At 37.4% G+C, this 17,996-nt stretch overlaps 1 protein-coding gene across 3 annotated transcripts; it reads left to right on the plus strand.

The window, feature by feature from the left end:
• The first annotated feature begins 1,308 nt into the window (after positions 1-1,308).
• rcbtb2 (regulator of chromosome condensation (RCC1) and BTB (POZ) domain containing protein 2) lies at positions 1,309-13,995 on the plus strand. Of its 3 annotated transcripts, none has more exons than XR_009649607.1 (12): positions 1,309-1,451; positions 2,509-2,640; positions 3,316-3,466; positions 5,273-5,439; positions 5,656-5,814; positions 6,014-6,121; positions 6,844-6,986; positions 7,402-7,649; positions 7,758-7,884; positions 8,273-8,412; positions 9,037-9,139; positions 9,942-10,081. XR_009649607.1 is itself a non-coding variant. In XM_060887925.1 (12 exons), the coding sequence occupies exons 2-12, from the start codon at positions 2,515-2,517 to the stop codon at positions 10,080-10,082; spliced, it is 1,641 nt and encodes a 546-aa protein (XP_060743908.1). In that variant the 5' UTR covers positions 1,309-1,451; positions 2,509-2,514; the 3' UTR covers positions 10,083-13,995. The 3 variants fall into 3 exon arrangements, 2 of the variants coding, with proteins under 2 accessions (XP_060743908.1, XP_060743909.1); XM_060887925.1 differs by having other exon boundaries at positions 9,009-9,139; positions 9,942-13,995; XM_060887926.1 differs by having other exon boundaries at positions 7,402-7,592; positions 9,009-9,139; positions 9,942-13,995.
• Positions 13,996-17,996: the final 4,001 nt, after the last annotated feature.

The raw sequence follows: 17,996 nt of genomic DNA on the forward strand, positions 1-17,996 counted from the left end.
GTGTCAGCTCCAACTTTATTTATTTTAAATCAACCATGTTATGATTATTCAATCAAAGTATGTAGAGTAATGAACATCAACATTTTGATACACCATATGGCCAAAAGCATGTGGATCCCTGATTAATCCAACCTACATGTATTTGTTGAGCATTCCATTCAAGATTTAGTCCTCCTTTGCTGATATAACCCCGCTCTTCTGGAGAGAGATTAGATATGGTGTGGGGATTTGTTCATTCAGCCACAAGAGCATTAGCGAGATCAGGCATTGGCCACGTTCACACTGCAGGTAAAAGTGGCCCAAATCTGATTTTTTTGGGGTCAAGTGACCAGGTCAAACTTCTTCAGGCGTAGTGTGAACACTCAAATCTAGCCCAGATCTGATTTTTTTCAAATCAGATTCAGACCACTTCCATGTGTTCCTGAATCAGACCCAAATCTGATTTTTTTTCCAATGTGGCCAAAGTGTGAACAACCAAGGCGGATTTGATGCGACTTTTACGTCAATCTACATCGACATTCGTCACAATTATGCGCCGGCGAGTACGCACACAAACGTGACTACGCCTACAAAATGGATCAAATAATCAAAAGTTGCCGTCGACATCCGAAAATTTTCAAAACACTGCGTCTCTGTGTTGCCATTACACAAACATTTAGAAAGAAAAGCGAAAATGCTTACTTCCTCCATAACCTCGCCAACTTTAGCGCAACGGCGTGCTGCATGTGACGTCATTGTTATTGTTCGTTTGCTCATGCGGGTCAGTTCGAAACAGCAAACAGTTCACACTGGTATCTGATATAGGCCACATTTTAAAAGGTAATGTGAACAGCCAAACGCAAAAATCGTTTGAAAAACAGATCTGAGAAGCTTCAACTAACATTAGGGGGTTCATTAGAGTTGATGTCAGGGTTGGTTCAGGAAACATAAGTTCTTCCACATCATCCTGGGCAAAAAAAATGTCTTCATTGCCCTCCATTTGGGCAAGAGGAATTGTAGTATGTTTGTGCCTCTTCTTTCTAGTGAGGGGAAATCATTCTAGACAACTGTGTATGTATATAAGATTATATATATGTGTGTGTGATATATATATATATATATATACACACACACATATATATATATATATATAATGTGAAATATAACAAACCATATACAAACATGTATAACAAGAAAAAATGAATAGTTATAATATATTGTGTTTTATAGGAAAAAGGTTTGTTCCGTTTTATGTTTAAGAGTAATTTCACTACAGTATAATAGCCTGAGTGGATTCGGCGTGTGTCTGTGATCACGTGAACACCCACGTGAACCCCATCTCACAGCAGTGTTTCCAAACACACACACATTGTGTAGCGGTCAGTTTGGAGAAGTCCATGTTCACCGCGAATGGACACGAAACTGATAAAGGAAGCTAAAGCAGCTGGACAACATACAACACAGACAAAGGGGTAATGTAATAGTGCAGTGTAAACGACTAAAGCTTAACATTTAGCATTGCTAGCTAAGCGGTGTTTATCTTACCAAGCTAGCATACTACTATTAACTAGCTTTGACACAAAGTTAGCTAATTAGCTTAAAGCTTTACATTTGTGTCTGTTATGGGTAAAAAGTGAATGTTTCCTGGCTGAACATTGTGGATAAGCCAGCAGATAGTTAACATCGGGTGCAGTTTAGCTTAGCTTAGCGTAGCTTAGCTTAGCTAGTTAGTTAGTTAGTTAGCTAGCTAGCTGTCAAAGCTAAAGTAGACGTCACTCTGCTTCATGCTACATAGAGCTGTATGATAACACCAACAGCAGCAGTTAACCGGTTGGATTCTTTAAAGTTTAACCCCGCTGTCATATAGCAGACATTATAGTGTACACAATGATACAGGCTTTCAATCACAGAAACATCCGCTTTCTCCTGCTCCTGGTAGTTACCTTTTACGTGTTCTGGACCAACACAACACAACACAACACAACACAGACCCCGAAAGATCTGATTCAACTCACTTTTTTATGACCTGCTGATTCAGGTATATAACCTGACATGAAAAGTAAACAGTGTAGAGAACTGGACCTCCAGAATGTCAAACATAACACTGGGTACATTATTAATTAATAAATAAATGTTTGTTTTGGACATGAACTGTTTAACATAATGTCCAAAACTTGCATTGACATTTTACACTATTTAACTTTTACCTGATTGAACACACTAGATTAAAGTTACAGATTTTTTATGTCTACTTTTTTTGTTGTTGCATTAAACCCATTCAAATCAAGTGTGGATTATAATTTGCATCTCAGTACTTTTCGTGTGCAGTTGAATTACAGGATGTCAAACAGGGAACTTTGAGATCTAGACACTAACTAATCGCTCGCCCCACTGTAACACAGCTACCAGCCTGGAGGTGTGAAGGCCAGCACGTGATTTGTTCAGGATCCAATTTCTGGGGCTGTTTTTATCATTAGTTGATTTGCGTATAAAGATATTGTATTCATCTGTTTATCTTGTTGGCTGCAGAGTAGGATGCTTGACGTGGGAAAGTGGCCAGTGTTTGCACTTCTGCCTCCTGAGGAACTACGTCTCATCCGTCAGGCCTGTGTGTTTGGCAGTGCTGCTAATGAGGCCATCTATGTTACAGTCAATGATGAGGTAGGCTTTCCTCTCCACCACAGGTTTCCAGCCCTGGTTATAGGGTACCCCCTGTCCTGCACATGACCTAATTAACAGCCCTTACTGAGTTGAAGCAGGTGTGTGTGTGGTGGGGGTGGGGTCTCTCTCTCTCTCTCTCTCTCTCTCTCTCTCTCTCTCTCTCTCTCTCATATCACACATGTTCATATGTGTGTGCATATGTGTGTGTATGTGTGTGCATACATGTACATACGTATGTGCGTGTGTGTGTGTGTGTGTGTGTGTCTTTAACCCCTCCCCCTCCAGGTTGACTCTTCAGAAAGGACAGATGGAGTTAAGCTAAAAATAGGCCTGTAATACTAACACAAGCCTTGTTTGTATCCTGGATATTGTATTAATCTCTGTGTCTGTCAAGCTATTTACACTTTGCCTTTACACTTAGCACTTGTTGTTTTTTTTGTTTTGTTTTTTTTTTGCAGATAAAAACTCTGGTATCCCTGTCTATACACCAAATTCATGTGTGCATGAGTCTATATCAGAATGTATTGAAATTTCTTATGAAAGTGTAAAAACTGAATATATTATATATATAATATATAATATATATTTAATATATAATTAAATTATGAATATAATTTAATTATATTATAATTATATATTAAATAATTTTCTATTTTAATTTGATTGTGTTCACAGGTGTTTGCATTGGGAACAAACTGCAGCGGATGCTTGGGTCTGGGAGATGTCCAAAGCACCATTGAGTCCAGACGGATAGACTCCCTGTGTGGGAAGAAGATTATCTCTTTGAGCTATGGCACCGGGCCGCATGTCATCATTGCAACTGCGGGTTGGTGATATGCCTACTCCACTTTTAATGAATCGTCTTTCCTTGTCCTAAAAGATGTCATAATATGGTAACGAACTTGAACTTTGAACTTGAACTAACATTGGAAAATACCTGGAGTGTTTTATTTTTGTTGTCTAATGAAAAATATGACTTTTATATGACTATATGTTAATTAAGCCTCTGCCTAAAGGTTTTTCAAGAAGTTTCTCAGTATCTCTGCATAATTTACAAGTTGAGAAATAAACAAACCCATTTAGATTTCAACATTAACACTGACATTAATCAATAGTCTGAATAATCACTGAATTGCTTTAAATATTAGCAAATCCATTGTCAGATGCTTTAGAGGCTTTTCATTTGTAAGGGTTTGTTCCCAAGTGTGTTTCAGTGCTTTTCTTTTACTGTACTGTATGTGTCCATCAAACTGAGGCTCAGAGTACGAGGGTATCAAAAATGTTTAATATTTTTTCCCAAGGCCATATCAGTTTGAACCAGAATATATGGTTTAAATGATGGCATTAGATTTATAAAGAGCCAGAAGGGTAAGAAAGATTGAACCAGCTGCTGCACTAGCAGAATAGTCACGGGTAGATAGAAATCAATGGTATCACTGTAGATAATGACCTTCCATGCCAGCCAAAATGAGGATGAATTACATTCCAGTTATTCAGGAAGTTGAACTGTCTGGAGACCTGGAGACACTACACTACACCATCCATCACCAATGATGAAACTTTCTAGGTTGGCCGGCTGTCAGTTGCATAACCTGTACTAATTCATTAATTTTCCGTTTGCTTCTGTTGGTGGGGGTTGCAGTGGCAACAGACTGAGAACGTTTTAATTGATCTGAGGACATTACTAATCCCCAGCTACATATTTCAGCTCCTCCTGGCCTAACCTCTCATGTCCAGTCCAGAAGATTCTGGGTATTTCCCAACGTCCCCACATTCAGTGGGATGCAGCTGTAATGAGAATTGACAATGGGGTATCCTTGTAATGTACCAAAGCCTCCATCTGTCTCAGGTTGACAAATGCTCAGGTTAGTGGGAGCAGTGTTAGTCAGCATACCAGTCTGTGGTGGTGAAACAGAAAGAGCTCTCCGGTCATACTTGGTCTCTTCTATGTGCCTGAACTAATTGATCAACAATAGCTAACCGAAGCAAAAATTTTTTCCAGCAATCTGTAAGCTTAGTATTTAATCTGAGTTGATTTTGTCTATAGCCTTGCACTGCAACTGATTTTTAATGATCCAGCAAGCAGATACCTTCTATTTAACCCCACATTATGCACAGTTTCCTTTGACAAATGCTACTTGCCTCAATTTACGTCTGCTAATTTGTTAATATAGTGCTGTAATACCCTGTATGGTGAAAAATATGTCTACAGCTGACCAGCACCTTAACGTCACACCTCAAATCCATGAGTGTTTATGTGGATGTCTTTATTTGAACCCCATTGTGCACAGTGGCATTTCATGTTGGAACAGATATTTAGTTTTAGTGAAGGGAAACTGTAGCTATGCAGAATTGTGAGATGAATAAAGATGTTTGATAAAATACTTTTATAGCTTACAGTCCATGTATTACAATGTTACAACGTGGCTTTATTAGTACTATGGATTAAAAAAAAGTTTTTAGAAATGTTCTAGATATAAATGTGATCTTTACTTTTACACCATTCTGCATTATGTTTAATTATCTAAAATATGAATTATGCAAAATATATAAAATGAAATGCCTGTCAAATGTTCTATTTTACTGACATGCAGTCTGAACCCATTGTTTGTTTGTTTTATTTACTATGCAGAGGGAGAGGTGTATGCCTGGGGCCATAATGGCTACAGCCAGTTGGGGAATGGCACCACCAACCACGGCCTGATACCTGCCCTGGTGTCCACCAACCTCATTAATAAGAGGGTAAATGAGGTCGCCTGTGGCTCCCATCATACCATCGCCCTCACTACTGATGGAGAGGTACTGTTTTTAAACTTGTTAAAGAATGAAGTCATTTTAATATTGATTTCACTGAACTGTTTAATCCTTGTGGATGTTGGGTTTCCTGTATTTACTATATACTGTACTGTTGTTACACCCCAGTCTAGGGTTGAGTCTACTTACATCATTATAATTATTTCCTCTGTTAAGTACGTTAGTAACCCTGCAAATTTCCTTTTATCCTTCCATGCTCAGGTATATGCCTGGGGCTACAATAACTCTGGCCAGGTAGGCTCAGGCTCTACAGCTAACCAACCCACACCACGCAGGGTCAGCAGCTGTCTGCAGAACAAAGTCGTAGTGAACATTGCCTGCGGCCAGCTCTGCTCCATGGCTGTCCTAGACAACGGAGAGGTGACGGCCCATGTTTCATGTTAAATTATTCTTGTGTGTGATTGATATCATGCTAATACAAAGCAATGACCTGATTTGTTCTGGTGTGCTTATATTTAATTCAGACCATTAAAGGGATTTATGTTGAATAAGTGGTATAATTCTTCCTTTCTGTGAGATTTTATAGACATTATGTGCTCTGACTGTCATGTGCTAACAGATCTATGGCTGGGGTTATAACTGTAATGGGCAGCTAGGTCTGGGTAATAACGGCAACCAACAAACACCGTGTCGTATTGCTGCTCTACAGGGAATCACCGTTGTCCAGGTGAGGAATTAAACAAGTTCACAGAATAAATGAAGCTGCATGACTCACGTGTGCACATCACTGTTTAAGCTCCCAAACTCTTACCCACATATTATTTTTCTTCAGAATGAGCACCTTTACTTGTAAAAATATTATTTTTATCAGTTACAGGGGTAGCCAAACATGGGAGTTTGTAAGCCTGTGCATGCACTTTTCTCTGAGTGTGTTATGCAACATGAGCAGTAGGTTGAAAAATACATGTCTCGCAATAAGCACACAAGCTTTTACTTGCTCTGATTGTGATAATATATAGGAGCCTGGTAACAAAAAACATATAGATCACACAAAAATAATGATAAATTAGCCACAGACAGAGCCCTGTATTCACCTTCCATCGCATGCTGTGAGGTTACAGAGTTCAACCAGATTGTATAATGTAGCTAGCTAAACTAAGATGACTTAATTTTTCATGTACTGTACATGACCACAGTTACAGTGACACAAGTTGACTGTAGATAAAATACAAACTGTAGTGTGACTGTCAGAATATACAGCCCTAAATGCAGTTTGAAACAAATGATACAGTGTCCTGTATTCCACAAGAAAGTACTAGTTTGGTTCAGGTCTATAATTCACTAATGTTTATCAGGTTAATCTCTGCCAAGCTCAGTTTGGAATAAAGAGATGTTTGTTCACATTTCACATTAGTGGAAAGGTAAACCTTTGCTTGCTTATCTCGGCAGGTGGCTTGTGGCTATGCACACACGCTGGCATTAACAGATGAGGGGTTTGTTTATGCCTGGGGTGCCAATGCTTATGGGCAGCTAGGCACAGGAAACAAGAGCAATCAGGCATTGCCTGTACTCATCAACATGGACAAGGAGAGGTGAGAACAAACATGCACAATCACACAGCATTTCCACCTCCATGCATCTGCACTGATTAAGCACTCAACATGTGCAGATGTGTTATCTATCTAAGTGCAGGAGTGGCATTGTGTTCATAGTCAAGATTGTTCAATTAAGCTTTTTTTAAATAGTAGCATAGAGATGGTGGGTGTGTGTTTGCAGGTGAATTCATACTAAAACCAAATTCTGTATGTAATGGACAGAATAATGCGTAAACCGATGAACAGAAATCAAAACAAATCACTTTTGGAAATGTAATTATTGCTATTAGCTAGTGGCTCTCTGAGAGTTTTATCTTTATTCAAAACTCTGAGTGAAAACAGACTAAACAGACCCTGATTATCCTTTTTAATGGAACAGGCAAACGTCTTTTGTGTGTTGTCTGTCCATCAGGATGGTGGAAGTGGCTGCGTGTCACACCAGTCACACATCATCCGCCAAGACGCAGAGTGGTCAGGTGCTGATGTGGGGTCAGTGTCGAGGTCAAGCTGTTCCTGTCCCACATAGCACACATTTTTCCAGCACAGATGATGTGTTTGCCTGTTTTGCTACTCCTGCCGTAACCTGGCGTCTTCTCACTGTGGGTAAGAAGAGAATCAGTTTGGGTTCGTCTTGTGAAGACACGAAAAGAATTATTGCGTGTAAATCTTGTTTTCACTAGCATCACTTCACTTGTATTCACTTGTATTTTTTAAATCCTTGTCTGATCATGCCTGGGATGTTAAATTGGATTTTTCTTTCCTGGTTAGATGGGGATGACTACTTAACTGTGGCACAGTCCCTTAAGAGAGAGTTTGACAGCCCAGAAAGTTCAGACCTTAAGTTCCTAGTTGATGGGAAATGTATTCATGTTCACAAAGCTCTTCTCAAAATCAGGTAAAGTCTGTCATCAAAAGTTCCCTTTTTTTAGTTTTACTTATAATGGGAACTATAGAATTATAGAATAGCGAATATAATGGACAAGTCATTGAACCAGGATGACATGTTTGTCCTTGGAAAAACAGATTTTAGGGGATTTCCTTTTCCCAGACACTGAATAGATAAAAAATGTACTTCCCGATGGCAATGCAAAACAGGTAAAACAAAAATATGGCAGTAATTTTAGAGAAACATGCTACAGCCTGCTCAAGGAAGTAAAGTCAACTTTTAAGCTGTATGGAAAAAAGAGCTCATTTGTCATGGACATATTTGCGAACAAGTTTACAGGCTTCACAAGGATATACTTTCATATTTTGATACATATTTTGCTTTTCTCTATTAAAAGATGTGAGCATTTTCGTGCACTGTTAAATGAAAACGATGAGGAAGCCATCGAAATCCATCAGTTCTCCTACATGGTTTACCGGGCTTTCCTGGAGTACCTCTACACTGACACTATTAACTTGCCACCTGAGGATGCCATTGGTAAATTCATACATTTATATGCATTCATACTCCTATACATGTGTGAAGCTGTGCTGTAATCAATATCAAAGAAAACTACCAATCAAATTAATTTATTAATTCAGTAGTAAATTAGTATATATTTTTTTAAAATATTTGTAATTCAAAGTAATTTGTGCCCCCAAACAAGTAGCACTAAAATCTGCTTGGCTTACTTTAATAAAAGACTCCTGGCTGGCTTCCAATTGAAGCTAGTCAGTGTGATTTCAAGAATGTTGCAGCGCTTCCAGAGGAATGCTGATAATAATTTCAAAGATGAAACAGATTTGATTTAACAATTTTATCATAACATATGCATAACAAGGCATGCAATACATGCATTTCATAATGTTAATATTGGTGTGGAGTTGGTGTGTGGGTATGTTTGTGTGTGTATGTATTTATTTATATATATATATATACACACACACACACACACACACACATTGTGTGTGTGTGTGTGTATCAAGGAAATGCTGTATATAACGTATAGTAAGACTTATATTGAATATTAAATGAAAGCTAGTAAGAGTTAATTGACTGATCTTGTAAGAATTAATTGACTCTCTGGTGTTCAGGTCTTCTCGATCTTGCTACCTACTACAGAGAGACTCATCTAAAAAGGCTCTGCCAAGAAACCATTAAAAGAGGTATTTCGGAAGAGAATGCAATCACACTTCTATCTGCTGCTGTTAAGTATGAGGCACGGGTAAGCACGCACACACACACACACACACACACACACACACACACACACACACACCTGTACTCAGTCCGAATGTAGACAAAACTTTCTACCTGCCTGTGTCCTCAATGATGGTAGCAAACAAAGACTGAAGAAACAACAACAGTGCCCTCTTGTGGAGAAAGTTCAGCTTGCTACACATAAATGAGTTTGAGTAAGTTACAAAACGGACCTGAAAGTGGAAAACTGAGTTTTTATAAGGGAATTTTTCTTGTGTTGAGTATTTCTAAAGAATTTCTGTAAAATTCTCTACATATTTAAATTCCTCTTATTTGTTTATTTTTTTTACTAAAATATGTATAATAATAATTATAATAACTTGATAATAATATAATAGCATAAAGAATATTTTAATGATGTAAATAATATTTGTTGAATGTTGGTATCCTATTAGATGGTTTGTATGTAATATACAAGAGAAACTGAAATAATTGATGAAAGCATTTAAAATATATCAAATGATAGTTATCTGCAGCCATGTTTTAGTTTTCTATACAGTAAACTATTGTATAGAAAACAGTTTTCACCAACTAGGGAACTGAATAGGGAATTTTTGGTTGTTTACTTGCTGAGTGATGGCTCTGGCACGTGGTAGTGAGGAGCTCTGAGCTTTAATGTCTACTAGTTGATTTTCACTTTGCCATGTTTAGTATTAAAGCATACACTATGCACTTTACTGTTAAAAACAGAACCCATTATTCCACATGTTAAACATCAAGCATCTGGAGATGTATTACTTGGTGAAACTACTTCTTCTTTTTTTGAGGACTTGGAAGAGTTCTGCTTCAAATTCTGCGTCAACCATCTGACTGCCGTCACTCAAACCCAGGCCTTCGCTGACATGGACCATGACCTGTTGAAGGACTTTATTAGCAAAGCAAGTCGCTATGGGGCCTTCAAAAACTGAGCTGGAACATGAGCAGAGCAAAGAGTGAGGGCAGGACACGACTTGTGGATCAGCTTTACCAGAACCAGGCAGTGTTCCATGGTATGCGAAAGTGCGAGGCAGAACGTCCTTGTTTTGGATAAACCACTCCACAGGCTCTTTGAAGCTGCACTATCCCAGAATAACAAGAAATGCATTTGTGGTTTTGTAGACTCCTGGTTAGGCTGACCACTATACAGTACTGTGCAAAGGTCTCAGGCACATAAAACAAAATAATGTAACACTGACCATAAAATATGATGATTTTGTGCCAGATAGAAAAACAGTCACAGCATAGCATATGCAGATTGTACTGTTTTAATTTGTCAAACTCTAACTTTTTAATGAAAAACAATCAGCAGGGAATTGAATGCTTGCTTCACATCTGAATTGAATGTAATTTCTTGTTGCATTCCTTTGAAATTTTCAGCAATGTCACTGACTGTGGCTTAGGGCTGTACAGTGCCTTGCAAAAGTATTCATACCCACTGAACTTTTTCACATTTTGACACGTTACAACCACAAACAAAAATGTATTTTATTAGGATTTTATGTGATAGACCAACACAAAGTGGCACATAATTGTGAAGTGGTGTCCAATTTATTATTATTATTTTTTTTTACAAATAAATATCTGAAAAGTGTGGCGTGCATTTGTATTCAGCCCCACTGAGTCAGTACTTTGTAGAACCACCTTTTGCTGCAATTACAGCTGCAAGTCTTTTGGGGTATGTCTCTACCAGCTTTGCATATCTAGAGAGTGAAATTTTTGCCCATTCTTCTTTGCAAAATAGCTCGAGCTCAGTCAGATTAGATGGTGAGCGTCTGTGAACAGCGATTTTCAAGTCTCACCACAGATTCTCAATTGGATTTAGGTCTGGACTTTGACTGGGCCATTCTAACACAGGAATATGCTTTGATCTAAACCACTCCATTGTAGCTCTGGCTGTATGTTTAGGGTCATTGTCTTGCTGAAAGGTGAACCTCGGCCCCAGTCTCAAGTCTTTTGCAGACTCTAACAGGTTTTCATCTAAGATTGCCCTGTATTTGGCTCCATCCATCTTTCCATCAACTCTGACCAGCTTCCCTGTCCCTGCTGAAGAAAAGCATCCCCACAACATGATGGTGTGTTCAGGGTGATGTGCAGTGTTAGGTTTCTGCCACACATAACGTTTTGAATTTTGGCCAAAAAGTTTAATTTTGGTCTCATCTGACCAGAGCACCTTCTTCCACATGCTTGCTGTGTCCTCCACAAACTGCAAACAGGATTTCTTATGGCTTTCTTTCAACAATGACTTTCTTCTTGCCACTCTTCCATAAAGACCAGATTTGTGGAGTGCACGACTAACAGTTGTCCTGTGGACAGATTCTCCCACCTGAGCTGTGTATTTCTGCAGCTCCTCCAGAGTTACCATGGGCCTCCGTGGTACCATGGCTGCTTTTCTGTTTAATTCTCTCTTTGCACGGCCTGTCAGTTTACGGTGGACGGCCATGTCTTGGTAGGCTTGCAGTTGTGCCATACTCTTTCCATTTCAGGATGATGGATTGTACAAATGCTCTGTAAGATGTTCAAGGCTTGGGATATTAATTTATAACCTAACCCTGCTTTAAACTTCTCCACAACTTTATCCCTGACCTGTCTGGTGTGTTCTTTGGTCTTCATGATGCTGTTTGTTCACTAATGTCCTCTAACACACTTCTGAGGGCTTCACAGAACAGCTGTATTTATAGTGAGATTAAATTACACACAGGTGCACTCTATTTACTCATTAGGTGACTCATTAGGTGAAGGCAGTCAGTTTCACTGGATGTTAGTTAGGGGTATCAGAGTAAAGGGGGCTGAATACAAATGCACGGCACACTTTTCAGATATTTATTTGTAAAAAAAAAAAAAATTGGACACCATTTATAACTTTCCTTCCACTTCACAATTATGTGCCACTTTCTTTCGGTCTATTTCATAAAATCCCAATAAAATACATTTTTCTTTGTGCTTGTAACGTGTCAGAATGTGGAAAAGTTCAGTGGGTATGAATAATTTGCAAGGCACTGTAATTGGACAGTGATTGCATTTCAGTGTGGCATGACTGAAGTGCACAGGTGAAACTGAAATGCAGTACAAATGGGATTTTACATGCAGCATTCACTTCTGATCCCAAATCAGCATTTAATTCATACTAAATAAAGTTCAGGCACGTTATCCTCACGTCGCAGGTGAAAAACAATCCCTGCTGTGTCTTGGATTTCTTGTTTCCCACCTAGCGCAATTGCTTTTCTATCTGACATGGAATAATAAAGAGCAGTAATACTAAAACAGATCTATATTCGGTGTAAACAAGCCCAGATCATTATCTGCCGTACCGTCCTTTGCCTTTAATTCAGCAGTTTTACTGCATCTTGAACAAGCTGCTACAGTCCTGTTCTGGAGGCTGTCGGCTGCTTTGTCTCATCCAGTACACCAGATGGACTCCATTATGGTTTTATCTGGACAGTGGCCAATTGTGTGTTTTGTTATTTTTTCAACATTGTACACATTGTATTTTCCTTTGGTGGGAAATCAGTGAGCATGCAACTATAACAAGTTTTATAGCAAAAACCAGATGACTGAGAATAAATAGGATGATAATAGTAGTAAATAAGGAACAAGCTTACCCCAGGACCAAAGAAAAAAATAAGAATGACACAGTAGATATGGGATTCTGTGAAAATGCTTTGGTCATATTGATATTACAATTCAATTTATTTCCCTCCAGTACCGACTTTGATTAAATACATTGTGTAGATAACTAAACTAACCACTTAACCAGCAGCATTTAAAGCACTCGTAAATGTGTTCATGTTTACTTTTATTTTATGTTTTTGTAAAGATATACCCAATACTAAAACATATTTAAACTCTTTTTGGAATTTTGCAGTGTGATATCCATTTGTATTAGACCTCTTTTCAGACAAGAGAACATGATTATTTACTGGTCTGTTATTCTGTACAGTATCTGTATGTATGTATTTTTTTTTTTTTTTTAGAAATGTCTTTATTTACAGCTCAAAGCAGCATGATAAGATTAGATACATATATTTTTTCTTAATGAAGTATTGAAGGGTCAGTTTTTGTTTTGTAGAAGTGTGCCTGTTTGTTTAATGTGCACTGTGTGTCCATGAGTCCAGACCGTTGGGATGGAAGTTGGGAATGGAAACAACAAGGATATGTTCCCATAGGTGGTGTTTACACAACAGAGTAAAAAGGGCATCATGTCCTCTTTTGTCACTCAGCATTTTTTTGTGTTTTATTCTGAAGCCTAGCTTCTTACGTGATATATCATACTTTGTTACATAAACAAAAGAGTCAGGATAGTCTTACAAGTGTTGATGATATCCTTGATCATTCAAAGACCTAATATTTCGATAGGTTTTTGTTCTAGAGCTTAGAGTTATAAGAGAAATGATGGACCATATGCTATAGCATTCATACATAAGGTTTGTAATATCTTTAGTATTTGAACTAAAATGTTTCATGCTCAATTTTCTTTTATAATCTCTGCATTACAAGATATTATGATTGTGTTTGATCTCTCTTTAGCATTATCGAGTCCCAAACAAGTCTCAAAGCTGTTTTTTCTTTCATTTGTTTATTTATTTATTTTTGTTATTAATTTTCACTATACAAATTTTTATTATATAGCCAGTGGTATTATTGTTTGCCAAGTGATGGCGTGCTGAATAACTCCATTGCTCATGTCTTGCTTAATAAGGTCTAATACAAATCTGCAGCTGATACCACATTCCCTTTCCATCTTCACTAGATGCAGATTTAAGTTAAAAAATATATAAATCTTAAACTTGCCCAGCGTAATGTTATTGATGGTATTGAAATAAAGATCTGAATATGTCCAATGAATTAATTGTGGTTGATGATTTATAACAATTCTGTTTGTGCTAGTATTAACATTTTATCTTTGCTGGAATTCTGAGTTGATGTTTTCTTTTTTTTTTCTTTTCTTTTTCTTTTATCTGTCTAAAGTCCTGTGGTTAATGGCACAAGTGAGACTTATGCTGCCTTACGTCTACCTTGGAAGTTTGGAAATTGTTATAATTGCCACCTGTAGTGGAAAGATAGTCCTAGTCTTTGCTTCATCTCTACCTAAAGAGACTGATGCAGGATTTTAGTCCTTTAATCTGTCCAGCTCTCTTTCACCACTTTATCTGTAATCTCCGCTCAAACAAATGAGCTTCCAAAGTGTCAACTTTAACGTTAACAACACCATCGTCATTGTCATCTCGCAGATTTCTAACCATCTGCACCAATTCTCTTCTATAACTGTGTATATCTATGTTGTATAGCTGCACTGACTTCTGGAACTTTGAGTAAAGACAGTGTTTGTTTTCTCTTCTATATGATATTAGTTATTTTGCTTTAATATTTCATTACACAGTGCTGGAAAATGTCAGATGAAAAGCTTGAGCTGTTTGGATATTAGGAGTTAATAAAGATACTCCTAAATACGGTGTATATAATGGTATAGATATAGAAACCTTGAGTGTGTTTATATATTGATATAGCTGCTCTCTGTCCTAGCAACCATTTTGCACCATAATTAGTAAGCATATGGCAAATATATCATTATAAGCATATTAATGTATTTCAGGGTGGAGTTTGTCATCCATGAAAATTAAGCCCTGCTAGTGCTATATGGTTTAAGAGTGCTAAGATCCCACCAACAGATGGCAGTATTCTGTTTAAACACATGATGTGTCTCACTTGAACCTGTGAGACTGTCGCTAAACTGTTCACATCAGACCTCTTATCTTATAATGAAATTTACACTTTACTTCTGTGAGATTAACATAGCCAAGTATTTTCTTTGAAGGGCTATGAGATCTCACATGATCTGTAAAATGATCTGTTTGTATCACAATAACATAACATAAAAACAGGATATCCTTCACCTTCAGTGCTGCCCACAGTCATCACTTTGCCAGCACTTTCTCTGTCACTGTCATCTTATAGCTTGTAGTGGGAAGGTGGAAAAACTGTACTTTAGATTAACAAACAGCACATTAGCTTGAATTTGTGTGTGCAGTACAAATAGACTAGAGCTGTAAATTCATTTAAGTACAGAATATAATAACAGGCTCTAAACTTTGTTTCTAAAGTGGTTTGCTTTATAATGCATCATGGTACTAAACTTCAATCGTTAATCCTTTTCGCATGTCATCTTTTTTGTAATTGTCATCAAATAACGTCCATGTGGTGCATAAAGCCAGAAGACTTCAAATGCTATATGGATTACATTTAATCCATTTAAACCCGCAAATGTGTTCCAGCTTCCAGCTCTTCCCTTATTGACAGAAAAATAGCAATTTAATCCGACTTACCATCAGTCACATGATACTAAATGGTTCCCGTTGGACTTATTACACTGACACAAACCTATTTAAAATTCATGGTGTAAGGCTATCCAGTTCCTCCTCTCCCTCTCTATCAATCTATATAGTGTAGCAAAGTATACTATACTATACAGATAGATATTTATCATCTTTATTGATTTACATGAGTAGATAGACTCTCTGCCTTCGGATATTGAGAGAAAAAGCCACCTCATTGTCAATGATCTCAATGTTAGACAATAGCGTTATGCAAAAATCACAATGTTAGTAACCAGGAAATTTTGAATAAACATACCAGTTGTTTTGACTACAAGAAATTCGGCTCCCTCCCTGATCTCTTAAGTGAGATCATTTGCTATTCGTATTTTCCCAGCCATCGCCACACGAAATGAAAACACCGAAAAATAATGAGAAGTTTGGTTAATGATGCAATGTCAAAAAAATGTTTACACTGATGTGGAAGTCATTTAAAAAAAGGCAAGAATGGCTCTTGCCTCACCCTTTTACAAAAATGATGAAACTAAATTCCTGTTTCGCTTCTGTTCAATTCATGTTAGTGTGCTTTTGTGCTTTTATTTGTGGTTTCAATTGCCAGCGGTGTGAAACTGATTGAATAAAGGCCTTCAAATGAGAAATTATTCTGTGTATTTGTTCTTATTGCAAATGAATCATATCATGTAATCATGTAACAGTCATAAGCGACAGTTATTCCTTATCAGATACCTAGTACCTAGCCAGTAGATACTCAAGTCCTTTCATAAATGTTTAGGCATCACACGTTATAACATGGAATCTTATTTATCTTTTTTTTTTTTCATAAAATTGTGTGTAAATGTTTGTGTAATTCATGTGTAAATGAAATGTTCTGCCTTTGTTTCCTTCTTGTTTCCTTCTTGTTCCCTTCTTGTTCATGTGTGTTTCCTGTTCCTGGCACAGCTCATGTGCATGTAGAATATAAGAATATATAGAATGTCCAGATGAAGACTGATAAGATGAAGTGCACTGGCAGTGATATCTGTCTGTCTGTCTGTCTGTCTGTCTGTGTGTGTGTGATCAGAATCAGACGTTCTCCATATATGATGAAATGGTGCTCATTTTGACTTGAGTTGCATTAAAAATCCACATTGCGTAACAATCTTCTGAATCATCTCTGGCAAAATCCTTACTAAAAACACTAGTTTGCCGTCTCATCTTGCCCCTGACACCAACAACAAACAGCCGTGTTAACAGCATAATGTTATTGGTGTCACATTGTGACGTCTGAAATTGATTACAAGATTTGCATTGAGAAAACTATTAGCTCAAGGTTGCACAGGATATTATATAGACAATGACGCAATATCTGCAATTTAAGCAACACTTTTCTTGCATTTTCTCAAACTGTGGTTGGTGTATTAATTTTATCTTTGTCTTTTTCTGGAAAAAAGACAATTTAAAGTATAAGGTGGGATGTAATTAAATTAAATTAAGAATAAATAAATAAATAAATAAATAAATAAACCAAAAATGGTTTATCAACTGAATACCAAATGATTTGTATCCTCAATAAACATCTATCCCAGGTACACATGGCATTGTGTGGTGATCAAAAGCAAATGTCTCTATCACTATTACATTAATAATCAACCCTTCGGTCTGTAACCTACAGGGTATTTGAATAACCTGTTTGGTAAAGCAAAATGAAAACGGTGTGTCATAATCTAGTTATTTATCAAAGACTGCTGGCACAGATGCTTCCCACAATTCCCATAATTTTGTGTTCCATATATAACATCTAGCATTTTCAAACCTCTGACCTCCATTGGCCTTACTGTATTTATCTGTCCAATGTCAAGCAGCTCTACAGTTTCTCTCTCTCTTCTGCAGATGTGGAAAACCCGAGATGAACTCAAGCTTACTTCGACTGTGCTGACGTGGAAGCTTGTGCATTATACTGTGCGGTCAAAGAATCCTTGGCTCGTACTGTAAATTCCACACATTCTGTCCTCCCTGGCACTACCAGCTGACTTCAGTGACCTTAGTGAGAAAAGTAAACATCCCACAGTTGAATGAAGTTGCTGAGTTCAGGAATACATTGAGATAAGAGTTAGCAGATGTTTAGTGATCTGGTTATTGGGATGTTGTCAATGTGCTGCAGGAAGAGACACATGTAATGGAAGCTTGTGGAAGCTTGATACTTCTTTAAACAAACTTTAAGGATGTCACGACATGCTTTGTAAATCATGATGGAGCTTGGAATTCAGTGCAGTCATTCAAGTAACTGAGTTATTTGAAGCAATGTAATGAATGTTGAATGAAACCTTAGGGCTTGCTTCTTTAAGGAAATGCTCTATGTCATACATATCTGTTTATAATTATATTTAATATTGTGGAATATCTATAGAGCAAGCTTCAGTTCCTATAATCACATGTAATAACAGCTTTTCATACCATCACAAGCCTCTCGAAGCTAATAAACACATTGTTTTTGTGTTTATTTAATTATTATGAGAAAAAACTCAAGCCTTTGGT

The sequence above is a fragment of the Tachysurus vachellii genome, chromosome 15 (genome assembly GCF_030014155.1).
Source record: "Tachysurus vachellii isolate PV-2020 chromosome 15, HZAU_Pvac_v1, whole genome shotgun sequence".
Classification (NCBI taxonomy): domain Eukaryota; kingdom Metazoa; phylum Chordata; class Actinopteri; order Siluriformes; family Bagridae; genus Tachysurus; species Tachysurus vachellii.